Source organism: Myotis nattereri (assembly GCF_964212035.1).
Source record: "Myotis nattereri genome assembly, chromosome: 2".
NCBI classification, from domain to species: Eukaryota; Metazoa; Chordata; class Mammalia; order Chiroptera; family Vespertilionidae; genus Myotis; species Myotis nattereri.
In genome coordinates, this window is record NC_138076.1 from 15,647,632 (window position 1) to 15,674,920 (window position 27,289).

Here is a 27,289-nt window from a genome sequence, read left to right on the forward strand (position 1 = left end):
ACTCAACCCTCCTCCCGAAGCCTGGAGAGGCAGGAAGACTTGCTCCAGCCACAATCCCGCCAAAGCCAGGACCAGCTGGCTGTGCTGCAGATTAGGAGGGTGGTACCTACTTTCACAGCGTAGGTGCTGCCGGGGTCCTCGGAGCAGGTGGCACAGTAGTAGATGGCATCCCCCGAGTCACAGCAGGGCTTGTTGCAGGTCAGCTTGAAGAGCGACCAGTTGTTCTCATTGAAGTGCAGCTCCTTCTTCTGGCGGCCCATGAACAGGTCCTCACACTTGGCCCCGAGGCGGATGAGGGACTGGGCGTAGAGCCCCACCAGCTTGGCGTGGGTGCCCTCCTTGCTGCTGATGCTACTCAGCAGACTGTGGAGCTGGAGCTGGTTGCTGCTAGTGGAGGCCTGGCTGGCCACGCTCAGCTGGGAGGATGAGGCCGAGGGCACCCCCTTGCACTGGAGGCTGGGGCTCCCGCTGCCGCTTCTGCCACCTGCCAGCCCCGGTGCTGGGACCCAGTGGCCATTGCCTTTGAAAGTTTTCTCCAGAGGCTCCGAAGAGAAGGCGTGATGGTGGCGGTTCCCGTGGCCGAAGTGGGACTCCTCATGCGCGCGGACGTTGATCTCTGAGTGGCTGAGGTTCAGCTTGGGACTTGCTGCTCTCGGCTTGGGGGAGCCCTGGGTCCAGAGGAAGCCATCGGGTGAAGAGGCCGCCCGGCTCACTAACTTCTTCTGGGGGAGGGGCGGGGGCTGCAGGGGGCTGCTGCGGGACACGTCCTCGGTGGAGCCCGAAGGGAATGGAACAGGAGCAAAGAGCTTCTTCCCACTGTTGGTGGGCGAGTGAGGCGGCTCAGATGATGGGCCTGAAATCGAGAAACAAATAGGCTGGAGGTCAATGCCATTCATCCCAGAACCCCTGGGCTTGCATCTACCTACTACCTACCTGTCTGTCTGTCTAGCTGGCAAGCTAGCTATCTCAAAGCAATTCATTTTATTTTTATTTACCTCTCGAAGTGACGATATCTGCACAATGAAAACAATTTAAATGCAAAAACAGTGTACAGCCCTGGCTGGTGTGGCTAATTGGACAGAGCATCGGCCTGCACACTGAAGGGTAATGGGTTCGATTCCTGGTCAAGGGCATGTACTTGGGTTGTAGATTCAATCCCTGGCCCCAGTCAGGGCGAATTCAAGCAGCAACCGATCGACTCTCTCACATTGATGCTTCTCTCCCCCACCCTCTCCACTCCCGCCCACTCTCTAACAATAAATGGAAAAATACCCTTGAGCCAGGATAACAAAAAAACAAACGGTGTATATAGCCAACGAAGTCTTCCTTCTCCCCAGCCTTCAGCACCCAGGCCCTCAGAGGAAACCATTGCAGCAATTTCTCACTCATCCTTCTTGAGATATGCCAAACAAACCAACAAACACCGTGCAAACATATACACGAAAAAGCAAATCTGCCCGCTGTCTGTAATATTGCTCTTCTTCACTTGATGCAACATCTTAAAGATACTTCACAGCAGGTGTACAGATCTATCTAGCTCCATTTCACAACGATCGATCATATATCATCATTTGCAAGTATCATAATCCATTTATCCAGTCCCCTCTTGAATGTCACTGAGGTTGCTTCCGATACTTTGCAGACAATACTGCAACAGCAGTCACAAACCTGAACGAGTGTAGTTTGGCTGGATTTTGTTAAAAAGTAAGGTTTATAGAGGCTACAATTTACCTACCGTAAAATTCCTCTCTTTTAGCGTGTTGTTCTAGGAGTTTTGACAAACACTGTGGTGGCTTTGGGGCAGGCCCGGCCCACAGACATTTTAGAAGGCACAGGAAAGTGACTTTAGTAAAAACAACAGCAAACAGATCTCAAGGGAAAGCAAGTGTGTCCTGAGCCCACAGTCCCAGAGTGTTGCCCGGGGTTGGGGGAAGGTCCCACATGACCACAGGTCTCCACAGAGCATGGCAACGTTCAGCATCGTTCCTGGAGATGAGATGAAGGGCTGGCCCAGACAGGGCGGAATGCACTTTACTCTCTGTGCCGATGGACAACGTGGAGGTTTTACAGTGAAACAGGAAGCCAGGTGGTAAAACACGTAGAAAAAAATCTATGGACATCGGAAACGGGAAAAGGGCGAATTGAAATAATCCTCATCTGTGTCATTCTAAGAACGGACTGCAAGATGTACCCATTACTTTAATAAGAGCTTTTAGGAGGGTTAAAAACAACATTAACTGTGTTCATAGATGGGAAAATGCACCCTGTAATCCTGAAGGTTAAAATGCGAAAGAAATAGGGGTCTTCGATGGAAGGGAACGGGTGCTTATGCCGTGCACCCCTCATTTAGTCACTGGGCCACGTCACCGAGTGTGCCTGGACCACTCCCGCCTTCGCAGCACGGCTAGAGGAGGAGGCACAGCAAACACACGGGCCTAAAGCCCATGTGAAAGGCCCCAGAGGAGGTGAACTATCAGTGTTTTATCACCTCCCTCGGGCGCACACGACCTTCCTAATAGCCTTCTTTAAAAAAAAAAATGTTTTTATTGATTTTTACAGAGAGAGGAAAGGAGAGGGATAGAGAGATAGAAGCATCCATGAGAAACATCATCATTGATCGGCTGCCTCCCACATGCACCTACTGGGGATCAAGCCCGCAACCCAGGCATGTGCCCTGACTGGGAATCGAACCAGTGACCTCTTGGTTCTTGGGTTCGATGCTCAACCGCTGAGGCACACCGGCTGGGCTCTATTAGCCTCTATGCCCACACTGAGTCCTTCTCTGCTTTCTCCAACCCAAATGGGGACAGGGTGGCCCCCAAGGACAAGCACTGGCACCAAGCCCTTCAGATTAACACTGGGTCTGTGACTTAGGATGCTCCACAGGGAGGAGGGACCCTCTCAGGAGAAAGGCGAATGACTGCGTCCTCAGAGCTCACCTTGCCCTGGACAACGTGGGTGCTGACACCCATGCCCCAGCCTCACTGCCACCCAGACACCCCCCCACAGGGCGTGACAGCAGGGGCCTCCTGCCCAGTACAGCCCAGAGTGCAAAGCTCACAGGAGCACAAAGCTGGTGCACACAGCGTGTTGAACACAGGAGCTGGGAACCAACAGGCCCATGCAAGAGAAGCCTGTGCAGCTGAGCGAGGCCGGCAGGGCCCACGCCCACCATCTGGCACCGGGCCCAGGAGGAGTACAGGATCGTAGACAGTGTCCCTACCCACCTCACCCGCTGGCTGTGACAGGCGGGGCCCAGGCTGAATGAGTGACTTCTGTCCCTTCCAACAGGCCTAGGTTAATTATAAATCAAGCAACAGCGGCGCAGTGGGACCAGCCTGCTTCACACACCTGTGTACACTCTCCCCTCGACAGTCTGAATGGGGCACACAGGAGCCTATCAGAGAGGAGGGAGAGCCTATCGCGCTGGTCTCCGCAGCTCGAACCCTGGCGTCATAGGTCCCCACCCTATGCTCCCTGTGAAGAAACTTTTCTCCTCCAAGGGCTGGGTCAGCGGTGGGGACAGATGAAGGCTGGGTGGTGAGTCACTTCCTCCCTCCTTCCTCAAGCAGCACAGGCTGAGAGCGGGAGGACCGCTTACTAACTCCTAGGCTACAAAAGGGAGGAGCAAGACTCCTTAGTGTGGGGCTCTCACAGGGCCCTGAGCCTCAGCCACCAAGCCCCCAGGTGATGAGCAAGAAGGGGCTGAGCAGAGCCATGTCCATTCCCAGCCTTTCTGCATTCTGGACAGCAGAAGCCTGCTGAATCCTCAATTAATTGATTATGAAAATGCAGAAGAGCCTGGCTGGTGTGGCTCAGTGGTTGACCTATGAACCAATCAGGAAGTCATGGTTTGATTCCCGGTCAGGGCACATGCCTGGGATGCGGGCTTAATCCCCAGTAGGAGCGTGCAGGAGGCAGCCGATCAATGATTCTCTCATCATTGACGTTTCTATTTCTCTCTCTCCCTTTCTTTCTGAAATCAATAAAAATATATTTAAAAAACACACACAGAGAAGATGGGGGATGAGGAGAGAAAGCAGAGTGTGATGAGAATCCCCAGTACATGCTTCAATGAGCGCCTCCAGCAACACGGGCAGCCTGCCTCTGGTCAGGACTCCTGGTCCAGTCCAGCGACTGGGGAGGTTCTGCCCAATCAGTCCCTAGTCCCCTCTGTCAATACTGTGCTTACTCTATGGCCTAATCCTACTGGCTTTTCCTGGCTGCCTTCCTTGTAAGGATCTCCTTGATGCCTCCACACCCCCCTTCCTGCCTCCACGCTGCTCTGCGGGATGAGCCATAACCAGCTGTCGACCTCCCCACCACCGAGTTTCCTCACTTAAAAATGGACTGGATGGAACCGCCGCGAAGGCCCCTTCCAGCGCCAATAGTCTATAATTTCAGCCACTCCCTCCATCTCGACCTCTCCTAACATGCACTTTGTCTCAAAGCTGCCCCTGAAATAAAATACCTCGACGCAGATGGCTATGCTGCTCAACTTTCCCCTCCCTATCTCTTCCCACAGTTGCCGATGATGAACTCTCCAGTCTGTAAGGACAGCAGGAATCTTTGAAAACCATATCTGCACACTCTTCTTCCACAGACTGCCACCGAGAATCAAGAGGCTCTGCTTCAGCACGAAAACTAACTCGTGTGCCAGGCAGTGGGAAGGCAAGGATGCTCTCTGGCTTTCCTGGGGACTGTGGGGCCTGAGCTAGGCAGCAGCTTCGATCAGACTCATATCCCATGACCACTTAGGCAAGGATCAGACTCATATCCCATGACCACTTAGGCAAGGATCAGACTCATATCCCATGACCACTTAGGCAAGGATCAGACTTGTATCCCATAACCACTGAGGCAAGGATCAGACTCGTATCCCGTGACCACTTAGGCAAGGAGTGCTGGGTAATAGGAGGAGGTGTGGCTTCAAGGACCAGCGTGTGGGCTGGTTCGTTTTTCTGTACTTCTTAGATGCTAGTGTTCATCACCCAACAATCCCTGAATAAAGTGCAAAATAATCAAGAGGATGGCGCTGCAGAAGGACACTCCCCAACCAGCCACTTCCCAGCTGATGGCAACAACTGTACCTACAAAGACCTCTCAGGTGTGTGGGCTCATGGCCCACCTGCAGTGTGCACTTTGCCCGTATAGCGGGCATTACATAGGCATCTTGTGCTTTCCGTAGGCGGGGAAAAAAGTACTGCCTACTTCGGTAGCAGGCACACCACCTTCCGACCTGAGGCACCCTTCGGAACGCACGGGTCCTTGAGGCTGCTCTCCAGATGTGGAACCGGAGCAGGTGAGAAGACCACAATTCCCTCTGATAGCCCCTGGGCACCCCAGGGCCACGGGGCGCCTCAGCGATTGATGATCTTAGGGCGATCCTGAAATAGATGCCGGCAGATGGCCCTTCTCAATGAAACTGGCTTCTCCACCGCGAGTCACGCGGTAGCTGTCTCCCATGGGATCGGGCCATCCCTAAAGACCCACCCAGACTCTGTCATTTTCTTGAGTCTTATGTGGGGAGCCTCCTCCTAAACCCAGCAGCTAGAGCCTTACTATTTGCAGCAGCTGCCACACTCTGTGTTTAGAAGAGCCAAGAAGAAGAGGGAACACACATGCCCCCACACCTAAAATAGTTTCAGAATTCACAGGCAAACCACTGGTTCAGAAAATTGTGCCTAAAATCATCCTGAAAACCTTGGGCCAACAGCCCCTATTCCTAGGACTCAGCTCCAACGGCACATGAGACGGATTCGAATAGAGGCACACCTCGAAAGACTGGGGTTTGGTTCCAGACCACCGCAATAAAGCGAGACTTGCAATAGAGCGAGTCATGATCTTTTTGCTGGTGGGGGGAGGGGGAGGTCTGGCCTTCCCTTTGTAAAAATTAAAGTTAAAAAAAAAAAAAAGAGTGGATCATCTGCAAAGCCCAATAAAGTGAAGCACAGTAGAATGAGGTATGTCTCCATGTCCTGGTTTTATGCTGGCATTAGATCACTCCACTTCCAAATTCTGGCTTACAATCAGGGTAAAAAAGGGGTGAAAATGGAAAATACTTTTCTGAGAAGTCTGCCTACATCATAGTTACATCAGGGTAGGTTTTTTAATGACTTTGCATGCTAATTGGGCCAGAGAGCTCCAAATCCCAGCTTCTAAGTTTTCCTCCCATTTTCCAATTCTGCATGTAAAGCCAGGGGCCGACTATAGAGAACACCCCCGCATCTTTAGGGAAGAGAGAGTGTTTCCTGTGGGAAACTACCCATCGCCCATGGTGCACTGGGTGGGATCTTAAAGGAATTTAGGGGGAGGTACACCAGTTCGTGCCATTATAGTTAGAGAGAAGAGACATCAGGATTTCAATGGTCAGGAAAAGCAGCTTAACCCCTTTGCAGAAATGCAGGCCAAAAGTTCAAACCCAGTAGGGCTGTGAGGTTTTCCTTATTGCAGGGTCCTTCTCTTGCTGGCTTTTAATAGGCACTTTCATTGTTCTCTGCAGACAAAATGAGAGCTGAGCTTAAGGAGGAAGTGGTCAGTCCAGTTTCAAGCCGTATGAATGAACACGGTTGGGCTTCCTTCTTGCAGCAGCTGGGCCAGAGCAAGTGTGGAGGCAAAGGACAGAGTCCCAGCGAAGAGTCCCCAAGCTCCAAACCCGAGCTCTTGTGGCTGACAATCCTCCAACTTCCAGGAAGGTAAAGCAAACGGAAGTTTCTTTTGCTCAAAAACTTGCACTATCGCTTTTTTTTTTTTTTTAAATGAGGATCATACATTGTCTAGCTGGAAATGGCTGCATAGATTTATCCATTCATCAGTCAGCGTTTGCTGAGCGTCTATTCAAGGGAAGGCACAGGGAACAAAGCAGATGGAGAAGATCTCGCTGTGCCCTGCAGCTCCTTCAAGCCCCTCAGGTTCAAGGTGAGAAAACCACAGCCATCTGTGTAGGCACCTTGCCAGTTTCACACAGGAAGCAGCAGTCTTGCAGGATTCTGCCAAACCCCTTCCCCCCACCCCCAGAAGATGCAAGGCGATGGGGCCAGGGAATGTTCTAGCCTCACATGTAATTTTTTCCTCCAGAGGAAAATTGTGCAACCTCTTGTTTGGTCCCACAGTCTGAATAGTCTCCACTCTGAACATTAAAAAAAAAAAGGCAACAAAGCATCCCTTTAAAAAGGAATCCTTGCTTTTTCAAGAAGGTAGACGTGGTCTGAAAATGGAAGCATGATATTAGCATTTTACAACTGGGTGGAAAATGTGGCATTTGTGAGGAGCCTCTCCGGACCACTTAGTCATCCCAAGAAACAATAATCAAGACATGAATGCAATTTACATGCAAAAGAGACACCCTGTCTCGGTTTGGAAAAAGGGCTCGGGGAAAACATGCCATGCCTACAGCCCATGCGCCTCGGGAGCCACGATCTTTCCATCCCTGTTAGAACACAACCACTAAGCGTTTTCTTCCAAATTAACAGTAAAATTAAAAGCTAGCTCAGAGCCCTTTTCCACACTGCTGCTGAAAGTGCAAATCTACATTTTTAAAGGATAATGTGGTAACATCTACTTAAAACGCATATATATTTTGACACATCAATTCCTACTTGTAAGAATTTATCTTATACATACGTCCATGAAATTATTTCACTGTATATCACAGGATCTCACTGTAGACTTGTAATGAAAATAAACTAAACACGCATTGATAAGGGAAGGGTTTATTTAACTGATTCATACAAGGAAACACTAGGCAGCATTAAAAAAAGCGAGGTAGATCTAGAGGCTGTGATTTAAAAGACACCAGGATATATTAAGAACAAAAATGCATAGAAATAAAAAAATGCATAGAAATAAAGTTTATAATATTTAAAACATGGGTAAAAATTTCTGAGATGATAAAGAAAAGTATGTTCAAGGTGGGGGTGGGAGCTGCGATGGGGGTGTCTGGACACTGTGACTTTTCATTTCATACCTTTCCCCATTGTTTTACTTTTTACTATAGACCTGTACTGACTTTATTGAAGTAATTATATATATTTAAAATGCAGTTTGAATGGAAATAGTTTAAACCAGCGGTTCTCAACCTGTGGGTCGCGACCCCTTTGGGGGTTGAACAACCCTTTCACAGGGGTCGCCTAAGACCGTCGGAAAACATATATATAATTACATATTGTTTTTGTGATTAATCACTATGCTTTAATTATGTTCAATCTGTAACAATGAAATTGGGGGTCACCACAACATGAGAAACTGTATTAAAGGGTTGGGGCATTAGGAAGGTTGAGAACCACTGGTTTAAACAAAGATGAAGCTCTGGCCACAATCTTAAACACGAATATTATTTCCTTTGGGATATCTTCTTCATCCTTCGGTGACTGATCTCCCAGCACAGAACCCAGCAATTCAGGAGCCAGTGCTTTAACAAGTCTGGTTAATGGTCTGAAAACACACTATTAGTAGCTAGAGAGTTTTAGAAGCCCTTTTCAAGACCACCTTTATTTATTTATTTTTTAAAAAATGAATATATACTTTTTAAAAATTTAAATTCTTTATTGTTTGAAGTACTACATATGTCTCCTTTTCCCCCCATTGTCAAGGTTGCCTTTAAAAAAATATTATTTCTGTCTGGCCAGCTGTTAAGTGCCAACCCAGGAACCAAGAGGTCACCGGTTGGATTCCCAGTCAGTGCACATGCCTAGGTTGCGGGCTCGATCCCCAGTAGGGGGCATGCAGGAGCCAGCTGATCAATGATTCTCTCTCATCCTTGCTGTTTCTACCTCTCCTTCTCCCTTCGACCTCTGAAATCAATAAAAATATATTTAAAAAAATACTATTTCTTCCCAGATAGTAGCCTGAGTGGGAAGCAAAGGCTCAGTGAAGGTCAGGCTGCCACTTACTCTGACTGATGTCTGATCTTTGTGGACTTGCTGCCTCTCCCCCTGACAGGTCCTCCCACTCTCCCCGCCACTGTCCTGGCTTGATTTCCCCTGTAGCACCTACTGCCATGTGACACACTGGCTACTTCACTCCTTTATCTTCCTCACTGTCCACCTCTCCCCACTGGAATGTGAGCTCCATGAAAGAAGGGCTGGACATTTTTTTTTTTTTGCAGGGGGGGGGGGGGTTGGGGGGGGGTTGTCACTGCTATATCTTCAACATCTGGAATTACACCCAGTACACAGTTTACATTCAAGAAATATCTATCAAATTAATGATTAAATTAATATATATATTTTAAAAACCTACCTGGCATTATTATTGAGAACAACAAGCTGACTACTGTCAAGATATTTAATTAACTTTCTGTATCTTTGGTCTGCTAGCTATCAAAATACGAATACTGACACTGCCCTGGTACAAACCTTCATGCGATTTATAACTAACTGTGTTCACTGTATAATTAGACCTCTTATCTAGTGTTCGTGCCTACAGTTTCAGTTCAATGAAGCACTCTCTAATCTCCAGGACTATGGGAACCTGACATCCATAGATGCTTGTTAAACTGCCTAACTGAATTTTGTTATCCTAAACCAGAAAGGAAATCATCTTAGCACCACATAAGGTTTGCATATTTAAAAGTAACCATTTGGGAGAAAAACAAGATGGCGGCATAGGTAAACACCGGAAATTGCTGCCTCCCACAACAAATTCAAAAATACAACTAAAAGACAAAACGGACATCATCCAGAACCACAGGAAGGCTGGCTGAGTGGAAATTCTACAACTAGAAGGAAAGAGAAAAGCACACTGACTCAGAGGAGGTGCGGAAGTAAAGTGCAAGGTATGGAGGTGCACGCGGCAAGGGCTTGCAATTGAGGACGTGGCTGTCTTTTTGAATCGGGAGGGAGTCACAAGCCCCCGACTGCTCTGACCTCCAGTTCCAGGTGAGTCTCTGGGGACCTAGACTCATATGGGGAGAAACTGGACTGTCTGGCAGCGGGCAGAACTCGGAACTTGAGGGCGGCTTTCTCTCAGAGGTGCTTGCAGCAATAACCGGGACACTGAGACGCGGGGCCACTTAGGGCAGGACTGAGGATCAGCCATAGCTGCTTGCTCTGCCCTGTTGATTCCCTGAGACCCCACCCCACCCCACGGCAGCAGCTTTTGCATATGAATGCCCTGTCCCTTTGCAATCTGAAAATTACCTAACAAAATGCAGCTGGGCAGACAGACCCAGAACTTGCAAGAGAAGGCCCAAGGACCCACAGCAGCTTGCATTGCTTTACAGCTGGGCCTCATTTGGGTACCTCCAAACCCCAAACAAGGAAGGGGAATCTGCAGATCTCCTCATAGCTCCTGCTGGGTAGCCTCAGGCAGAGGCTAAATTAGCACCTCCTTAGATCCAAGAGCCAGTGTACCCAGTGGTCAGAGTGGGACCATCCAATTACAACTCCTCAGATCCATAACGGACACACTCAGGGGGCAGACTCAGTGAGCATCAAAGCCCCACTGAAGCAAGTCTTGCCTCATAAGGGTGTCTTCAGGACAGAAGTTCTCCCGCCGTAGACACAGCTGACTCTCACAGCCAATTGGCCTGGAGGTCAATTCCTCCCAGTGATACCTACAACAATCAAGGCTTAACTACGAGACTGTGCACAAAGCCCACAAAGGGGTGCACCAAGAGTGTCCACCTCAGGTAATTGGGGAGGCTGAGCCACTGGGCCCTATAGCACACCTAGCTCACAAAGCCACTCTACCAACACAGGGAAACATAAAACATGCGGAGACAAAGAAACAGGTCACAAATGACAGAAATGTAGGAAAGCAAACTACTGGATATAGAGTTCAAAACACTTCTAAGGTTTTTTAAGAACTTTCTAGAAACCGCCGATAAATTTAGTAAGACCCTCGGAAAGACTGGTGAGACCACCGATAAATGTAGTGAGATCCTCAAGAAATCTAGTGAGACCCTCGAGGATATGAAAAAGGACCAACTAGAAATTAAGCATACACGGACTGAAATAAAGGATATTATGCAGAGTTCCAACAACAGACTAGAGGATCGTAAGAATCAAGTCAAAGATTTGAAATACGAAGAAGCAAAAACACCCAACCGGAAAAGCAAAATGAAAAAAGAATCCAAAAATACGAAGATAGTGTAAGGAGCCTCTGGGACAGCTTCAAGTGTACCAACATCCGAATTATAGGGGTGCCAGAAGAAGAGAGAGAGCAAGATATTGAAAACCTATTTGAAGAAATAATGACAGAAAACTTCCCCTACCTGGTGAAAGAAATAGACTTACAAATCCAGGAAGCACAGAGAACCCCAAACAAAAGGAATCCAAAGAGGACCACACCAAGACACATCATAATTAAAATGCCAAGAGCAAAAGACAAAGAAAGAATCCTAAAAGCAGCAAGAGAAAGACAGTCAGTTACCTACAAGGTAGTACCCATACTGTCAGCTGATTTCTCAACAGAAACTTTGCAGGCCAGAATGGAGTGGCAAGAAATATTCAAAGTGATGAATGCCAAGAACCTACAACCAAGATTACTTTATCCAGCAAAGCTATCATTCAGAATTGAAGGTCAAATAAAGAGCTTCACAGATAAGGAAAAGCTAAAGGAGTTCATCACCACCAAACCAGGATTATATGAAATGCTGAAAGGTATCCTTTAAGAAGAGGAAGAAGAAGAAAAAGGTAAAGATACAAATTATGAACAACAAATACACATCTATCAACAAGTGAATCTAAAAATCAAGTGAATAAATAATCTGATGAACAGAATAAACTGGTGATTATAATAGAATCAGGGGCATAGAAAGGGAGTGGACTGACTATTCTTGTGGGGGAAAGGGGTGTGGGGAATGCAGGAAGAGACTGGACAAAAATCGTGCACCTATGGATGAGGACAGTGGGGGGGGAGGGGGTGAAGCTGGAGGGAGGGGTGGGAACTGGGTGGAGGGGAGCTATGGGGGGAAAAAAGAGGAACAACTGTAATAATCTGAACAATAAAGATTTAATTTAAAATAAATAAATAAATAAATAAATAAATAAATAAATAAATAAATAAAAATAAAAGTAACCATTTGGCTCTAGCTGGTTTGACTCAATGGGTAGAGCATCAGCCTGCAGACTGAAGGGTCCCAGGTTTGATTCCGGTCAAAGGCACATGCCCAGGTTGTGGGCTCAATCCCCAGGGGGGGAGCATGCAGGAGGCAGCCAATCAATGATTCTCTCTCATCATGTTTCTCTCTCATCATGTTTCTGTTTCTTTCTCTCTCTCTCTCTCTCTCTCTCTCTCTCTCTCTCTCTCTCTCTCTCTCTCTCCCTTCCTTCCTCCCTCCCTCCTTCTCCCTTCCTCTCTGAAATCGATAAAAATATATTAAAAAAATAAATAAAAGGAACCATTTGAAGCACAGGCGTTTTCTGAAGACCATTTCACTTAGCCGATCCCTTCTCCTCACCCACCCAGCTCTCACTGCCAATGAGCTTCCCGGGCAGCATTCACAGATCTGTCCTGACACGCGCCCTCTGCCCCTCCCACACCAGCTTAAACAACTGCTTAAAGGGATTCTTCCTTCTACTGAGTTGACTCACTGTTCAACGGAACTGCCTACATGGACAAATGGGATAACAGATGTGTTTTGAGGAGCATGAAATGCGATACAAGTGGAAAGACATAAAGTTAATATTGATACAAAAATATCTGTAAACATATTTAGACAGACTTGTTTAAAAAATGGGACCAAGTTATTGATTATAATTATTTGCATTTCGTATAAAGTTTAAAACTTGTTTTTTTGGTCACAAAGCCTGAATAGGAGAAATCTAACTTTTAACCTTGAGTCCTGACGCGCTCCCAAGGAGTTTACACAAGCTGCTACTAAGATAAGGCCTGAATGGCTTCGTGCTGACCTCACTCTGGCCAGCCTGGACTGTGGGTGTGAAGCCAATGCATCGCTTTCATTAGTGAATTCCTACTGTCAGAATAAGTATAGCGTCTAACTGTATATTATGTCAAAATATCATATTAGAGCTAGACGCTACGCTCTGGGTTCAAGGATCTTCCGCTTGAACTAATTCTGCCTCTCCTATTCTCAGCCACTCTCTCAGCTTCAGCACCAGGTGACAAATAGTAACAGGAGGCACGAAGGGTGATATTTTGGATATGCAATAAAAGTGAGTAAAGACTCATGGGACTGAAAGGTAACTATTCAATAACAGCCATAAAGCAAGCGGCCTTGGTTAGTGATGAGAAGCTGAATGAAGGGTTTCTCGCATTTCATGACCAGTGGTTCTATATATTCTCTGGATTGATGTGTAAGGGATGTTAGAAGGAGAGACAGAAAGAAAGAGAGAAAGAGAGAGAGAGAGAGAGAGAGAGAGAGAGAGAGAGAGAGAGAGAGAGAGAGAATGAATGAGAATGAATGACACAGTGCCCCTTTGGTCTCTTGCTAGTTTCAAAGCATGGTTCTGGCGACAGAGCCATACACAGGAGCAGTAGTAAGAAATAGTTTGCTCTAAGGATACTTTCTTGTGGGTCTGGGAATCCAAATGCTGAAATGCATTTACATTGAATAACTGGATCATGATAGTGGAATAATCACAAAAATGTAATCATTTTAATTCAAAAACGTCCAGGTTAGGTGTCATCTTTATACTCATCGACCCCCAGAGGCTCCCTTCTTCCTACCTCCACAAATAGGTTTCTAGAGCCTTGGACAATCAGCCTCTGCTTCCCACCAACCTCACATCCCTTTCCCCCACCTGTTCCACGGAAGTATGGCAGGCTGGTCTCACCCTCTCCCCTGAGCCTTTGTTCCTCTTTAGTGTCTCCTTAGCCTGCAAAGCCCGTTCCTCCTCAATTCTTGCCACACTTCAGACATGAGCTCAAGTCCCATCTTCTCAAAAAGTCTTCTCCGAACCCTCCATCAGCTCTCATTGACTTCTCCTTCCAGAAGCCTTTACAAGCACTCATGTTCTGGGCAGCCCAATTTCCTAGCTTATTCAATCTATGTGTCATGTGTTGCTGTTTTGTTTGTTAATCATCACCCAAGGATATTTTTCCATTGATTTTTAGAGAGAGTGGAAGGGAGGGGGAGAGAGAGAGAGAGAGAGAAACACCGATGTGAGAGAGACACATCGACTGGTTGCCTCCTGCATGCGCCCCAACAGTGGATTGAGCCTGCAACTGAGATGCGTACCCTTGACCAGAATCAAACCCACAACCCTTCAGTCTGAAGGCCAATGCTCTATCTACTGAGCTAAACCGGCTAGGGCAGTGTCACGTGTTTTAACCTTATCTTCCTACACAGACCTTAGGAGCTCTGAGAGCAAACACATGATTTGTTGGTTCTGAGAAGCAAAGAGCTGAAGCCATTAAGTCCAGCTCTCGTCACCACCAGCTGGCAGGTGGCCGATGAGGGCCCCACCATAGAATTGGTCACATCCTAAGAAAGCGGGGCAGGGCTGGCCAGCACAGGGACTCATGGTTCAAGGGCCCGACCCAGCCCTCTGTGGAATAATCTGCCTTGTGGAATGTTTGCACAATGGGATGGGAAAAGGAAAAAGATAGAAGCCCAGGAAAATCTGCAGAAAAAGAAAATCCTCTTTGGTCACATCCCACTCAAATCAAGGCTGAGATATTTCCTGTTTTTAAGTTAGAGCTATCAGAAGTTTCCCATCAGAACACACCACAGACTGACTTATAACATATGTGTTTGCCTTAGTGGTACTCGTCTTTTAGATAGAAAAATGTTGGTGACAGTAACTTTTCAAAGGGACTCTCTACTCTGACAACGCCTACTGAGAAGTAATACTTCCACAGGAGTGCGAGGGGAGTCATGTAGGCACATGTCGAAACCTAACATGCTACAACCAAGTCCAGGAGAAACGCAGGAGAGGACACACACACAAAGTGTTGAAAAGGGTGAGAGGTTTTAATACTGCCCATCACAGCGACAGAAAAACAAGAGTTCCTTTTCAGGAACATACCTAATCAGGACATACCCACATATTAGGTCTTAGAGCTTTATCCAGAAAGTGGAATGGATGGTGGCCTAATGAAGCCTGCATACTTTTAATTCAATAGACATTTATGTAAATACCTGCTGTGTCCAAGTGTGTGCATGGGAACACGTGTGAGTGCATGCACGCACACAAGAGGGCACCAGGCAGAGGGAGGGAGAGAGAAAGAGCGAGAGGAACGCAGAGGGCTGCCAAGAAAGAGGAAACTGTGGCTGGCTGGCATGTACCCAACCCCGAGAACTAATCCCAAGGACAGAAATGGAGAGCAGACCTGCACAGAGGTGGCTCACTACCCAAGGAATGAGGAATCTTTCAACGTGCTTTCCACTCTGCCTCCTCCCACCTTGTTGCCAGGCGATACACTGTGTAGAATTGGAGAGTGCAGCATGGGAGGAGGCACCTTGCCATACATTCACTAGGGAATTAAAGTCAACTACTCCTTGGTAGAGTCTACTTCATGGAGAAAGCAGGGCCCAGAAAGTAGGTCTAGCTCAGTGCCGGGGCTGACCGGCAGACCCTGAGCAACGGATGAATAGATTACTCTGACACATGTTTCTGTGGAAGTGAGGCTAAGGGGCTGTTTTGCTTTAGGAGCAAAAAGCCTCCTTCACCTGCCTCCTTAGGCTTTTATTGTCACAACAGCTTGAACCAAAATTAACCTCTAGATACAATTAGCAGGGTAAGCATCCTTGAGAAAGCACCTGCATCTGTAGTGTCTTTCAAACGAGGACATTTTGAAGTCTAGATGTAAAAGTAAAACACGGGGGGGGGGGGGGGGAGGGGGGGGGCGGGGTCAGACTTGTTTGGAAAAGTCAAGGCAGGGGCTGCTGCCTTCGGCAAGGTCCCCCAGAGGCCTCCGACCTTGCAGACTTTCTAACCAAGTGCCCTGCTTCCCCATAGCTCAGCCCTTCCACATTCTGGCAGTTAACCTGGGCCTGGCCTTACAGACTCCGGAGAATCTAAGCCTCCCTGTCAAGGTCAAGTCTGTTACCTCCATCGCTGCCGGTCCTGGAGTCCGAGGCCAGGCTGTCCGTGGAGCCCGTGGTGAAGCTGACGTGGACGCTCCTGAAGGATGGGCTGAGGCTCTCTGCGGAGCCCTGGCTCACTTTTTCCAAGTCAGAGCTGCTCTTGTTCATTTTTAAAAGGTGCCTGAAGATTTTGGAAGAAACAATGAAAGTGATTAATTTAGTTTCAAGTAAAAAACCAGGTCGATTGACCATGAACGCATTATGCTCTCTCTTGAAACCTGACCTATGCCAGCAAGTTTTGAAAAAATGATTTTGGGAAGAGAGAAGAGGGGCTCTTTTGAAACCGTATGCACATACATGGCAGGAGATTTCTTGGGTGTGGTTAGGAGAGGTGAGTCTATTAAATTTAGACAAATGCCAAAACCATGATTTGGGAGCAACTACCTTCATATTCTGGCCTTGTTTTCTAACACATGTATGTCATCTATTATATCCTGTGCAACAACTCTACAAAGAAAAATAGAATATTATCATACAAGCCAAGGTATAGAGATATGCAGAGACTGGGTAGCTTTTGCAAGATCACAAAACAAGCGAATTGCAAATCAAGACTAAAAACACAGGATTTCTTTTTTTCCTGGTACTCTCTTGACATAGCTTCAAAGAGTCTAGGTTGCTCATTGGAATTAAGAGAAACTTCATTTAATTTTTAACCAGACTTCTAGTGCAATGCCTAGACCCGTGGTTGGCAAACTGTGGCTCGAGAGCCACATGCGGCTCTTTGGCCCCTTGAGTGTGGCTCTTCCTAAGCCCTAGGAGTACCCTAATTAAGTTAATAACAATGTACCTACCTATATAGTTTAAGTTTAAAAAATTTGGCTCTCAAAAGAAATTTCAATAGTTGTACTGTTGATATTTGGCTCTGTTGACTAATGAGTTTGCCGACCACTGGCCTAGACAGAACCATGTTAACATAACCCTTATTCCAGAATTAAGGAATAAATCTGCCCTTAAGCTTCCTATGAAATCTTTTTGCTGCATTTCTAAGACAACATTACCAACATATCAGGGACAGGAATACCAAGTTCAAGAACAAAGGACTTCGCCTTGGAGAAAACAGTTCCATTACTAGGTAGGGTGTTTAGTTTATTGATTCCTTCTTCCCTCTTTCCAAGGGCTACATGAATATTCACTCTGACCTGACATTTTCACCATAGAGTGAGACAGAGTACAATCAATCCAGGTCCTTCCCTGTGGGTGGTAACCCAGATTTGTCTGAACTGATATTTACTGATGACATTCTTGCTCCCCAGACAGCAGATCTATATCTCAATATCTGCTGTAGGAAATATACAATGCAGGATTGATTTGGCATCAGAACTGCCTTGTTTAATGCATGTGACCTTACAGTCAAGAATGTATTGATTGTCCTTTGGCTCAGCATGGCCAGGCCCTGTGCTGCTCTTCACAGTCACTGGAATCCTTTGTTCATTAACAGAAAAGTTTAGAGAAAGTCTGTTTGCTACCATGAAAAGTGCTTTCTAGAAACATCTCTCTCTCCATCTTCAACCCTGAGAACCACCATGAAACATATTTTTAAAGATGTTAAATAGATGTGTGACATTGATGGCAATATTATGATTAATAGTATTTTTATATTTCAACTAGTAGCCCTGCGCACGAATACGTGCGCCACTAGCTCACTGCTGCCCTCCTATAGCTCTCTGCCCACTGCCCCGCCCTCCTGTAACTGCCCCCTGCCCCCCCTTTCCTCCCTCACTGCTTGCTGCCCTACCCCCTCCTGTAGCTCTCCGCCACCTGCTTGAAGCTTGCTGCCCCACCCTCCTACTGATCCGTGATCCGGTCATTATGCCGTCAGTCATTATGTAATGACCATTTGCATATTACATCTTTATTATATAGGATGGCACTGTAGGAATCTTGGAAATATCAAATCCTTAGGAAGGGCTATGGTAAAATACAGTCATAGGGGTTTCATACAATATTTTGATCCTCATCAGATCCATCATAATGGCTTCTCAGATGAAGCCAAAATAAGAAGGTGTGAATAGCAACAACTCCCTGGCATAGGAGAGAAGCCAACTCTATGGCAGCCCAACTACTCCGCCTCCTCCAGAGTGGTCTCTGCTGTCTCTTGGGTCTTCAGGCCCAAAAAATTGCAGAGAGAGAAATTCCAGCACCATAGCTGCTGAGCTGACATAGCCCCCATTCCACAAACTTAAGGAAAACACTCAATGACATCTATATAAATAGATAAAACTAAAAAACACACATACATACACAATTATTTAAAGTAATAGCAATCATTGAAAGAAAAGAGGGAACTCAATGAGGGAACTCCACAGGGTGGAATCCGTGTCTGCATTTATAATAAGCTCCCAGGGGAGGCACTACACAATATGCTTCAACACCAAGTGCATGCTTGCTGGGAGTGTTGGTCAATATTCTTTATCAGGTTAAGGAAGTGTTTCTATCCAGGTTTTTGAAGGTTTCATATTCTTAAGTCATTTATAGTTATTGAACTTGATCAAATGATTGTTCTACATCTATGCAAAAATCATTGTTTCCCTCCTTTATTCTGTTCATGTGATGAGTCACATTAATAACTCGCACACTTTGCATACACTTAATTTACTACACATGGCTGGGTTCAGTTTGACTAATATTTAACTGAAGATTTTTACGTTTACATTCAAATGTGAGTTTAGCCCACACTTTTTCTTTCTTAACCGACTCTTCTTGTCTAGTTTTGGTATAAAGGTTAAATCAGAGTTATAAAATGAATTGGGTAACTTTTTCTCTTTTCAATGATATTATGTAGTTTATATAAAATAGGAATTATGTATTTCTTGAAAGAATGCTGTAACTCCAATGTCCATCATAAAGAAATGGTTATGTTATGGTATAATCTTATAATGGAATCTTTTATAGCATTAAAAAATAAATGTACTCAATTTTAATGTACCAATATGAAAACTATTCTTAAAATGAGTATTACAAGAAGCTTTCAAAAGACTCAAGTATACAAGTGGTATTAAGTAGATATACCATTTATATACATTTTTAAAACGTTATATATTTTTTCTATGTCACATATATGCAATAAAGTGGAAATAATACTCATAAACTTCAAGTTAGTGATTACTCTGGGTAGCAAGGAGAAAATGAAATGGAAATTAGGTAAGGAGGGATTTTTCTCTGTACCTGTAATATTTTATCTTAAAAATCTAATATAATGGCAAAATGTTAATACTTGAAAAATCTTAGGGAGATACACAAAGTTCTGTTAAATGATTTTTTGAACTTTATTGTATGCTTGAAATATTGGATAAACTGAAAATGAACACTTCTAGAAGCAACAAAAATCACTGGGGCCCAAATGAGCCCAGGGATGGCCACTCTGTTGACCTGCTGGTGAGCCTCCGAAGGAACACGGGGATGACCCAGTGGGATTTCCATGAGGCTCCCCAGCGGGACAGGCAAGCTCAGTGAGGGCTGGCCCATCACAGAACAGCCTCGTGGGTGAAAAGGTTATTTCTCAGACCTGATAACTCTTCTGAGGCTCTGGCGGTTAGTTCTTCTGCATTGAGTCTCTATGTGGGAAAAGTCAGTTTTGAAGACTCACCAAGTGAATGCAGACAAAATCAGAGTATTCCTAAGATTGCAGGATGAATTCTCCGCAGACTGTGTGTGTGTGTGTGTGTGTGTGTGTGTGTGTGTGTGTGTAGGGAAGTGGGAAGTGGGGAGCCTCCTGGAGCAGACTTTGGTAAATCTTAGTATCTAAGCCACAATTTCATGTTGTCATGGCTTCTGGGGACATTACTGCGGTTTCTCTATTAGAAGAGGCACAAGAAGCCTAGGATCCCACCAGGTAACGAAAACCCAATGGGCCTTTGGAATGCTCAGGGGTAAATGGGGAGGGAAAGGGGTGGCCCTTTTTCTTAATAGCAAAATCTTGGGAGTGATGACTCCTGTGTGTGAGATGCATCAGAAATCTTCCTCCCTGGAAACCTGTGTCATCTGCACTCTTAAGAGAATTTAATCAGAGAATGAACAAAACCAATCAGATTTAAAAATGAAAGGAGAAGCTTGCCACCCCACTCGAGACTGACATCAGGTTGTTTTGTGTCTTCAATCTGTGCGTGCAATAGATTTCTTAAAAAAAAATCCCCAGAAAGGGCTTAAGATTCCAAAGCAGTCTCTTCTGGGTCCCAATAGATTCTTCTGTCAGACCTAAGGCCAAAAGGCAATCTGAATACACGCAAAATGCACAACAAGGCTATACTTCGGTTTCTGAAGGGCACTTTCCCCTTGTTAATAGCTTGTTTTTCAAAAAAACTGGCGCACACCATCTATAAGATGAAATCTGATGTCATGCCATTTAAGGAAGTGGTTTCAATGGGCTGCAACCACACGCTGCAGTCTTTCCTCTCTGGGTGGTGAGTAACGCTCTTATCGGGCAGAGGGAATACAGCCCCGCACAGATGTCTTTGCTCCGCAGTGATAAATGACTCGTTCTTGCTCAGACTTCCTTTCCTGCCTCCCCCTGTCCATTAGCCACCGTCACGGGCGAGGAGGGTGACATGCCCGGCCGGTGGCACAGCGTCCTTAGAGACTCCGAGCCCTGCAGCTGCTGCCCAGTGTTTTCAGAATGGCTTTTCCCCCCATTGTCCTCAGAGAAAGGAGCCTGGCCAGTGTTCTCCACACGGTATTGGGAGAAAGCTAGAAAAAAAAGATCCAGGCGGAAGAGCCATCTGCCAGACTTCCTCATTTGTAGGAACCAGGCTCTTCTAAAAATACCCCCGAGCTTTCGGCATGTCCGAAATTCTTAATGGAGGCCGGCCGGTGTGTGGCAGGGGCTGTGCGGCAGGCTTCCCCCGGCTGCTAGAACGCTCATTCAGGAGTGCGATTTCAAGTGTGACCGGGGCAAGTTTTCATTGTCACTGCCCTCGCCTGGGGTTAGTCCGCAGACCTTGGGGTTGAGCGCTTTTTGCCTCTGGAGCAAAATATATGAAAATCCGAGTAATGCCAGCGAGCAGTTTTAGACGAGCTCTTCAGACCCAGGACGCAGGCACACCACCACGTCTTTGGGCTGGTCAAGTTCACTGCTAAGGTTAGTGAGGACTCGCAGGAGAACTCTGAGGTGGCTCTGAAGGCATAAACAGGTTAGAGAATTCTATATACACTGAAAACATTACCCAGAAGAGAACAGGATGGGTTCAGAGGCAAATCAATCAGGTTACGCCTAATTCAAAGAACGAGAGCTTCTTACCATCCTAGACTCCAGCCCGAGGCGCCGTCCTCACCAGCGTGGCCTCCCAGAGCCCGCAACAGGCCGGGCCGGTGACTGCAGGGTCCCGTGGAGCAGCCCTGAGGACGAAGGGCCAGCTGCAGAGGCAGCCCGAGTGCCTTGTCAGCCTGCTCTGAATCACACTCAGTTCCTCTCTGACTTTTCTACAAAATGCACTTCCTGCAAAATCACAGGAAGGTGGGGAAGGCTCTGCCGCTGTGACCTGCTGCATCCAGCCTCCAATGGTTGGACTGGGCTCCATCGGAAGGAGGGATTCAAATACCCTCAACAACGCAGTGAGTTTTCCCCCCGTTTAATCTCGACTATTTAGCCACATCCTAAAGTCAAAATCCTTAACCGACTCACGCTGAAGCACCAGGTCTTCTTGGTGAATAAGAGCGCCCTGTTTCAGACTTACGCCTGTGTCACCTGCAGCGTGTCCCCCGTCCTGTCTATCCTGAACACCATTCCAGGTTTTTCAACAAATAAACACTGACTACTGTGCGCCCAGCACCGTGTTAAGTGTTGGGGATACACCAGTGGGTGGAGCAGACACCATTCCTTCTAATTTGTCAAGCTCCTTGAAAAATGTATACAGAGGGTTCAACCACATCTTCAGAAAATATTTGCAGCTTTGGGTAGAACATCCTGACTCCAAATCTGTCCAAAACACTGCTCTCTCGATGCTGGCCGACTCTGAAGAGTCCCACCCAGAGCTCCTGTGGGGATTCTCCACCTCAGCCACCACACTGGATCAACCCAGGTCCTCCCTGGCGACAAAAACACACTTCCTTTGACAATCTCGCTTTCAAATATCCCCTGCCCCCATTGTTTATCCATTAGAACACACGCCTGGATTTCTTGTTTGGAAAACAAATGATCACCCTTTTGGTTAATATACTACTACCACTTGCCCTCGAAAATCCTTCGCTCCAATTGGGCCAGGCTCTCATTGTCCCTAAAGCTCCCCGTGTTCCGATCCTTTCCCCACGCTGACTCAGGAAACCATTCTCTCTCCCCTTCAGGGCATTTCCATCCTCAAGACTCAGGCTCAGTAACACTTACCTACAAATCCCTCTTGTCTGTCCCCTCTGGAACTCACATTGCACTGCACCTGACTCACATCACTAGGCATTCAGTTAGAATCCTGATGAGATTATTCTAATTGTCTCATGTGAAATAGGTTTGTTTGTTACTACCCCCAAATTATAAACTGTTTCAGGAGCTGTGTCATAGCCAGGACATGCTGGAACACGGAGTCATTATCAAACGCTTCTTGCTTAAGTTTATCTGCCTCTGTTTCAATAACTCGGTGGCATCTCAGAGGATCAATGTTTCCTTTAAGAAAAGAAATTATACTTGCCCAGCAAAACTTGCAAAAGGCAGGAACACGGAGCAAACAATAACCCCCAGGAAGGCTGGATGCAGTAGCGGGATCCTTCTTCTATCTACAAAACACAGCAGTCCCAGAATATCCCGAACTGGCACAGAGCTTGTCGTTTTTTATTGTTGTTGTTGTTTTCTGGGACATGAGATGAGAAAAGCGGATAACTACACTGGACAGGTTTTCGTTGCTTCTACCTTTGGTGTTCTTAGGTGACAACGCTAAGGGAATTATTTAGCAAGTGTCTAAGTACCACCTCAAAGGACTAAGAAGTCCAGTCTGCTTTGGGGGCATCTTTCCCCACTGCTCTATCAGCTTTACGAAGATAGGAAGTCAGTCTCACTGTAGGTCAAATGATGTCTCTGGGGCAGGCCTATTAATTTGCATTGCAGTGAATGCACTGGTGACTGCAGGGCTCTACAAGCTGAAAAGCCCTTTGGTCCAACCTGAAGATGAATATGCTTTGCATTCAGTGGAAACCACTTAAAAACAGAACTAAAGCCATACTTATTTTTAAAGATAGAAGAGACACACACATTTCGATTAGTAGTAGTTGATTTTGGTCAAGGATAAAAATGCTAAAATTGGCCAAATGGAAATGTGTAGGCATTTGCCTGGCTATATACAGATCTACTTTGGCATTGAGAGATACCAATATTTTTAAAAGATGGCCTTTCTGGTCTCAGAAAATCAGAGTTGTTTATTTGTGGCCCCAGTTTGCATGGTTACGTATTTTCCTAAAGCAGCTCCCTGGGCTGCCTGGGGCAGGAGAGGGGACAGCAAATGTTTGGAGTTATCCAGGATGGAGAGGTTTCAGCTAAGGCTGAGCACAGGGAGAGGCGGCTGCTGGGAGCAGGTAAGAGGGCAGAAAACCCAGCAGCTCGACCCCATCACCCAATTCATACACTGTCATCTCTCATACAATCGCTTAACAATCATGAGTCCTCAACTTCTGGCCTGGAAAGTCAAGGAGGAAGCTCTTACATCTGTTCACACAAGGGGCAGATGGGATGAGAACATGAAAAGAAAGAGATGAATAACAAATGGAGGTACAGACAGAGCAGCTGCGATCCGGAGGGGCACTCCCTACCAGCTGCCCAGCCCACAGGCCGGTTCTGTGTGGGAGGACCCTCAGCAGCCTTTGGGAAGAACAGCCAGATCATCTATCTTGGTGGAACCCATCCACCAAGATGATCCGGGCCTGATCAAAATCCTTGAGTTTCTAGACTATTGGTTTTGGCAACTGCACTTTTAGAATTATCTCTCTCTCCTCTTCTTAACAGTTAAGCACATGAATAACATCCCAGGTAGATTGCAGAGTCACCCAGGAAGCCCATGGATGTGGTGGTTAAGAGTGTGAGCACTGGGGCGCTGATGCCTGGGTTTGGGTTCTGGCTCCACTGCTTTTATGGGCTGTGAGCCTTGGAAAGGCTCTTAATCTCTCTGTGCTTTTAGTTTCCCATCTATAAAATGGGGATAACAATACTTACGGGGCAGATAGGAAGGTTCACTGGGTTCATTGAGTTAATCTTTAACGAGTGCTACAAACAGCACTGGGTATATAGAAGGTGTTAAGTTATGTACAAAGATGAATGTAGATGGATGGACAGATGGACAGACGGATGGATGGACAGACGGTCAGATGGATAAAGAAAGAGAGGGGAACAGAAACAGAGACGCCAAAAGGCAGACACACAGAGAGGACTTCAGCAGCCTCCAGTAAATCCATAATTCCTTGTGTTACCTGCACAGAAGCCAAAAACAGTAGATGGGCTAGAGATTTCACTCTTTCCTGGTGAAATCTCCACTTTTATGATGTCTTTGAGGAGACTCAAAGAAGAAAGTTAATCAAGGTGATGCTTTTGATCGCATGCATTATTCTAAAATAACGAGGAAGATTTGAGTTGACCATCAACCAGGCCTCACTTTGAATCTACATATTCAAGAGCTTGATACTTTCCAGTGTGATCCCAGGTTCAGCGGCTGACATACTCCTCAAATGACCAGGTTGCTTAGCTCCATTATACAAAAATTTAGAAACAGAAGAACGCCTTTTTTATTATATAACTTGCCTCGCCCTACTGCAAAAGAACCTCCCATGATGTTTTTCCCCTTCACACTCCTCCCCATCCTCTCCGCCAACACACAGAAGGCTCTGGTGATCGACTAAACCAAAACGTTAGCAAGTTGTTATTCACCAACTTGGGACTTGCTGCTGTTTTAGTCCTGACCTATTCCTGTTGGAACTCATCCACCAAGATGATCTGTGCCTGACCAAAATCCTTTTGTTTCTAGACTATTGGTTTTGGCAACTGCACTTTCAGAATTATCTCTCTCTCCTCTTCTTGACTCAGCAAATGCTTCAAGAGTACTTTGTTGACCCAGACCTTGACCCCAGCTATTTGGCTTAAGAAATACTTATATTAGACTTCATTGCTACCCTCCTGGCTTGGGAGATTCAAGCTACTTGTAACAAAGCTACTTCTCCACTCCCACTCTGGTCCAGCCTCTTGCCCAATAAGGGTGGTGCTCCCTTCACACTCAGGACAGTTCTTCAGCACTCTCTCACCTACTCCTAAACAGCTCCATCTCCCTCTCTCCAGCCTTGGCTGAAACCTCCCCACCCACATCCCCACACCACCAACCAGACCTCACTTAAGAAGGTTCTTGGACACCAGCTGTGAGTCTTACCATTCAACTCGATTCCGCATTATCTCTGTGGAGATAGCATTAGATCCCACAGGTTAAGGGCTTCACCCCAGAAGACTGCCCTCCATCGCAGATACCAAACTCAAGTCCAAGTTGTCACTGGTGCTTCTGACTGACCGGCTATAGAACTAAGGTTCCAAAAACCCCCTCCTTGAGTTTGATTAATATACTAGAGCAGCTCTCAGAACTCAGAGAAAAAAATTACTTAAAAGGACATAACTTAGGAACAGCAGACGGAAGAGATGAATCGGGCAAGGTATGGGAACAGGGTGCGGAGCTGCCATGCCCTCTCGGAGGGTGCCACTCTCCCCACACTGCCATGGGTTCACCAACCTGGAAACTCTCCAAACCATGTCCTTTTGGGTCTTCTTGGAGGCTTTACCACATAGACAAAGTGATTAAATCATCGACCATTGGCAACCATTGGCAACGGAGTCACCCTCCAGGAAGGTTGTGGGATGGGCTGAAAGTTCCAAGCCCCTCATCACAATGGCTGCTTCGCAGGAAACCAGTTCTATTTGTAGGTGGGTTCCAAAAATCACCTCATTAACATAATAAAAGACGCCTTTATGGCTCCTGGGGGATTCAGCACTTAGGAAATTACAAGGGTTTTAGGAGTTCTGTGATAGAACTGGGGAGGAAGACCAAATATGTATTTCTTATTATAAATCACAATGTCACACTGGGTCACTCCAAACATCTTCCATCTCTACTTTGACCAGGCAGTCCAGTGCTTCTCTAGGAAAGTACGCAACCACGCAGACTGGGGCCACAATGAATTCAGGTTTCCTGTCTTCAGGTAGCTCCTGGGGCTCCCCGGCAATCCTTGCACTTGCCTTCCCATTTTCCAAGGTAGCTTCTCCAAACATTCATCACTTTTCTTGATATTCTTACTTCTTGCCTCGCTTAAGTAAATCCTCTATCTCTCCATGATCCACAGTATCTCTTCATGTTTGTATTTACTTTACGTGCAGAGGTGAGATAACCATATGCCTCAATTAATTATACACTTTCAAGTTAACCTGTATTATTTTAATTTTTCTCTTCATCTCCATCTCTAATTCTTTCCCAATTTCCCACTCTCAGGTACTCATACTATATTTTCTTGGATATATACACTTGGATTTCTCCTTTAAAAATATGTATATGCTCAAAGTCACTAATCATCCAAGAGATGCAAATCAAAATGACAATGAGGTCCATAAAAGAAATAAGACTTTAAATAATGGGTAATAGGTGTAATGATAGTTGTCATTACTAAAATACTGTGTCCAAAAAATTCATGAACTAGTCATAATCACTCATTAAAATTCATGACACATTCATAATTACTCATTAAGAGGAAACAAAACATTTTGGCATGATAGTCAAAGCTGTAATCAAAGAGGACGACCACCTTCTGCCAAACACTTTGCTTAGAGCCACCTGGCTGGACAGACCACAGGTCCTCCCCCAGATATGGAGCTCTGAAATTAGTACAGGGAGCAGTTACAGACCACCAATGATTTTGCATTATAGATGGTAAGTTTTAGACTCTAGAGCTGGACTGGCAAATAGCCAGCATACGCATCTGCACTCCACTCTCGCCTAACCTGAAGACTGCTGATGGCTTACAGCAAGCTTTCTTGCAGGGTGGACACATGGTCACACCCACTGACTAGAATTGGTTCTGGAGGATGCAACCTAACTACCCTCATGGTTCAAAAAACGTGCAGTCACAGGATCTTCCTTCTCATCTGCACCTATTAAGAACTAGAGGCTTGGTGCACAGATTTGTGCACCGTTGGGGTCCCTTGACCTGGCCTGTGGGGATCAGGCCAAAACTGGCTCTCTGATATCCCCGGAGGAGTCCTGGATTGCGAGAGGGCACAGGCAGGCCCAGGGACCCCACCGGTGCACTATTGGGGCTGGGGAGGGGCTGCGGGAGGACTCCAGGGTGTGACAGGCTCAT

At 46.3% G+C, this 27,289-nt stretch overlaps 1 protein-coding gene across 1 annotated transcript in view; it reads right to left on the reverse strand.

Annotated features, from left to right (window-relative positions):
- PRAG1 (PEAK1 related, kinase-activating pseudokinase 1) overlaps positions 1 to 27,289 on the reverse strand; it is a 48,077-nt gene that overhangs the window by 8,053 nt on the left and 12,735 nt on the right. Inside the window, exons 3-4 of the mRNA XM_081085132.1 lie at positions 15,958 to 16,115; positions 111 to 853 (exon numbers count right to left, since the gene is read on the reverse strand). Of these exons, the coding sequence (XP_080941258.1) occupies positions 111 to 853; positions 15,958 to 16,115 (901 nt within the window). The remainder of the gene's footprint in view (positions 1 to 110; positions 854 to 15,957; positions 16,116 to 27,289) is intronic.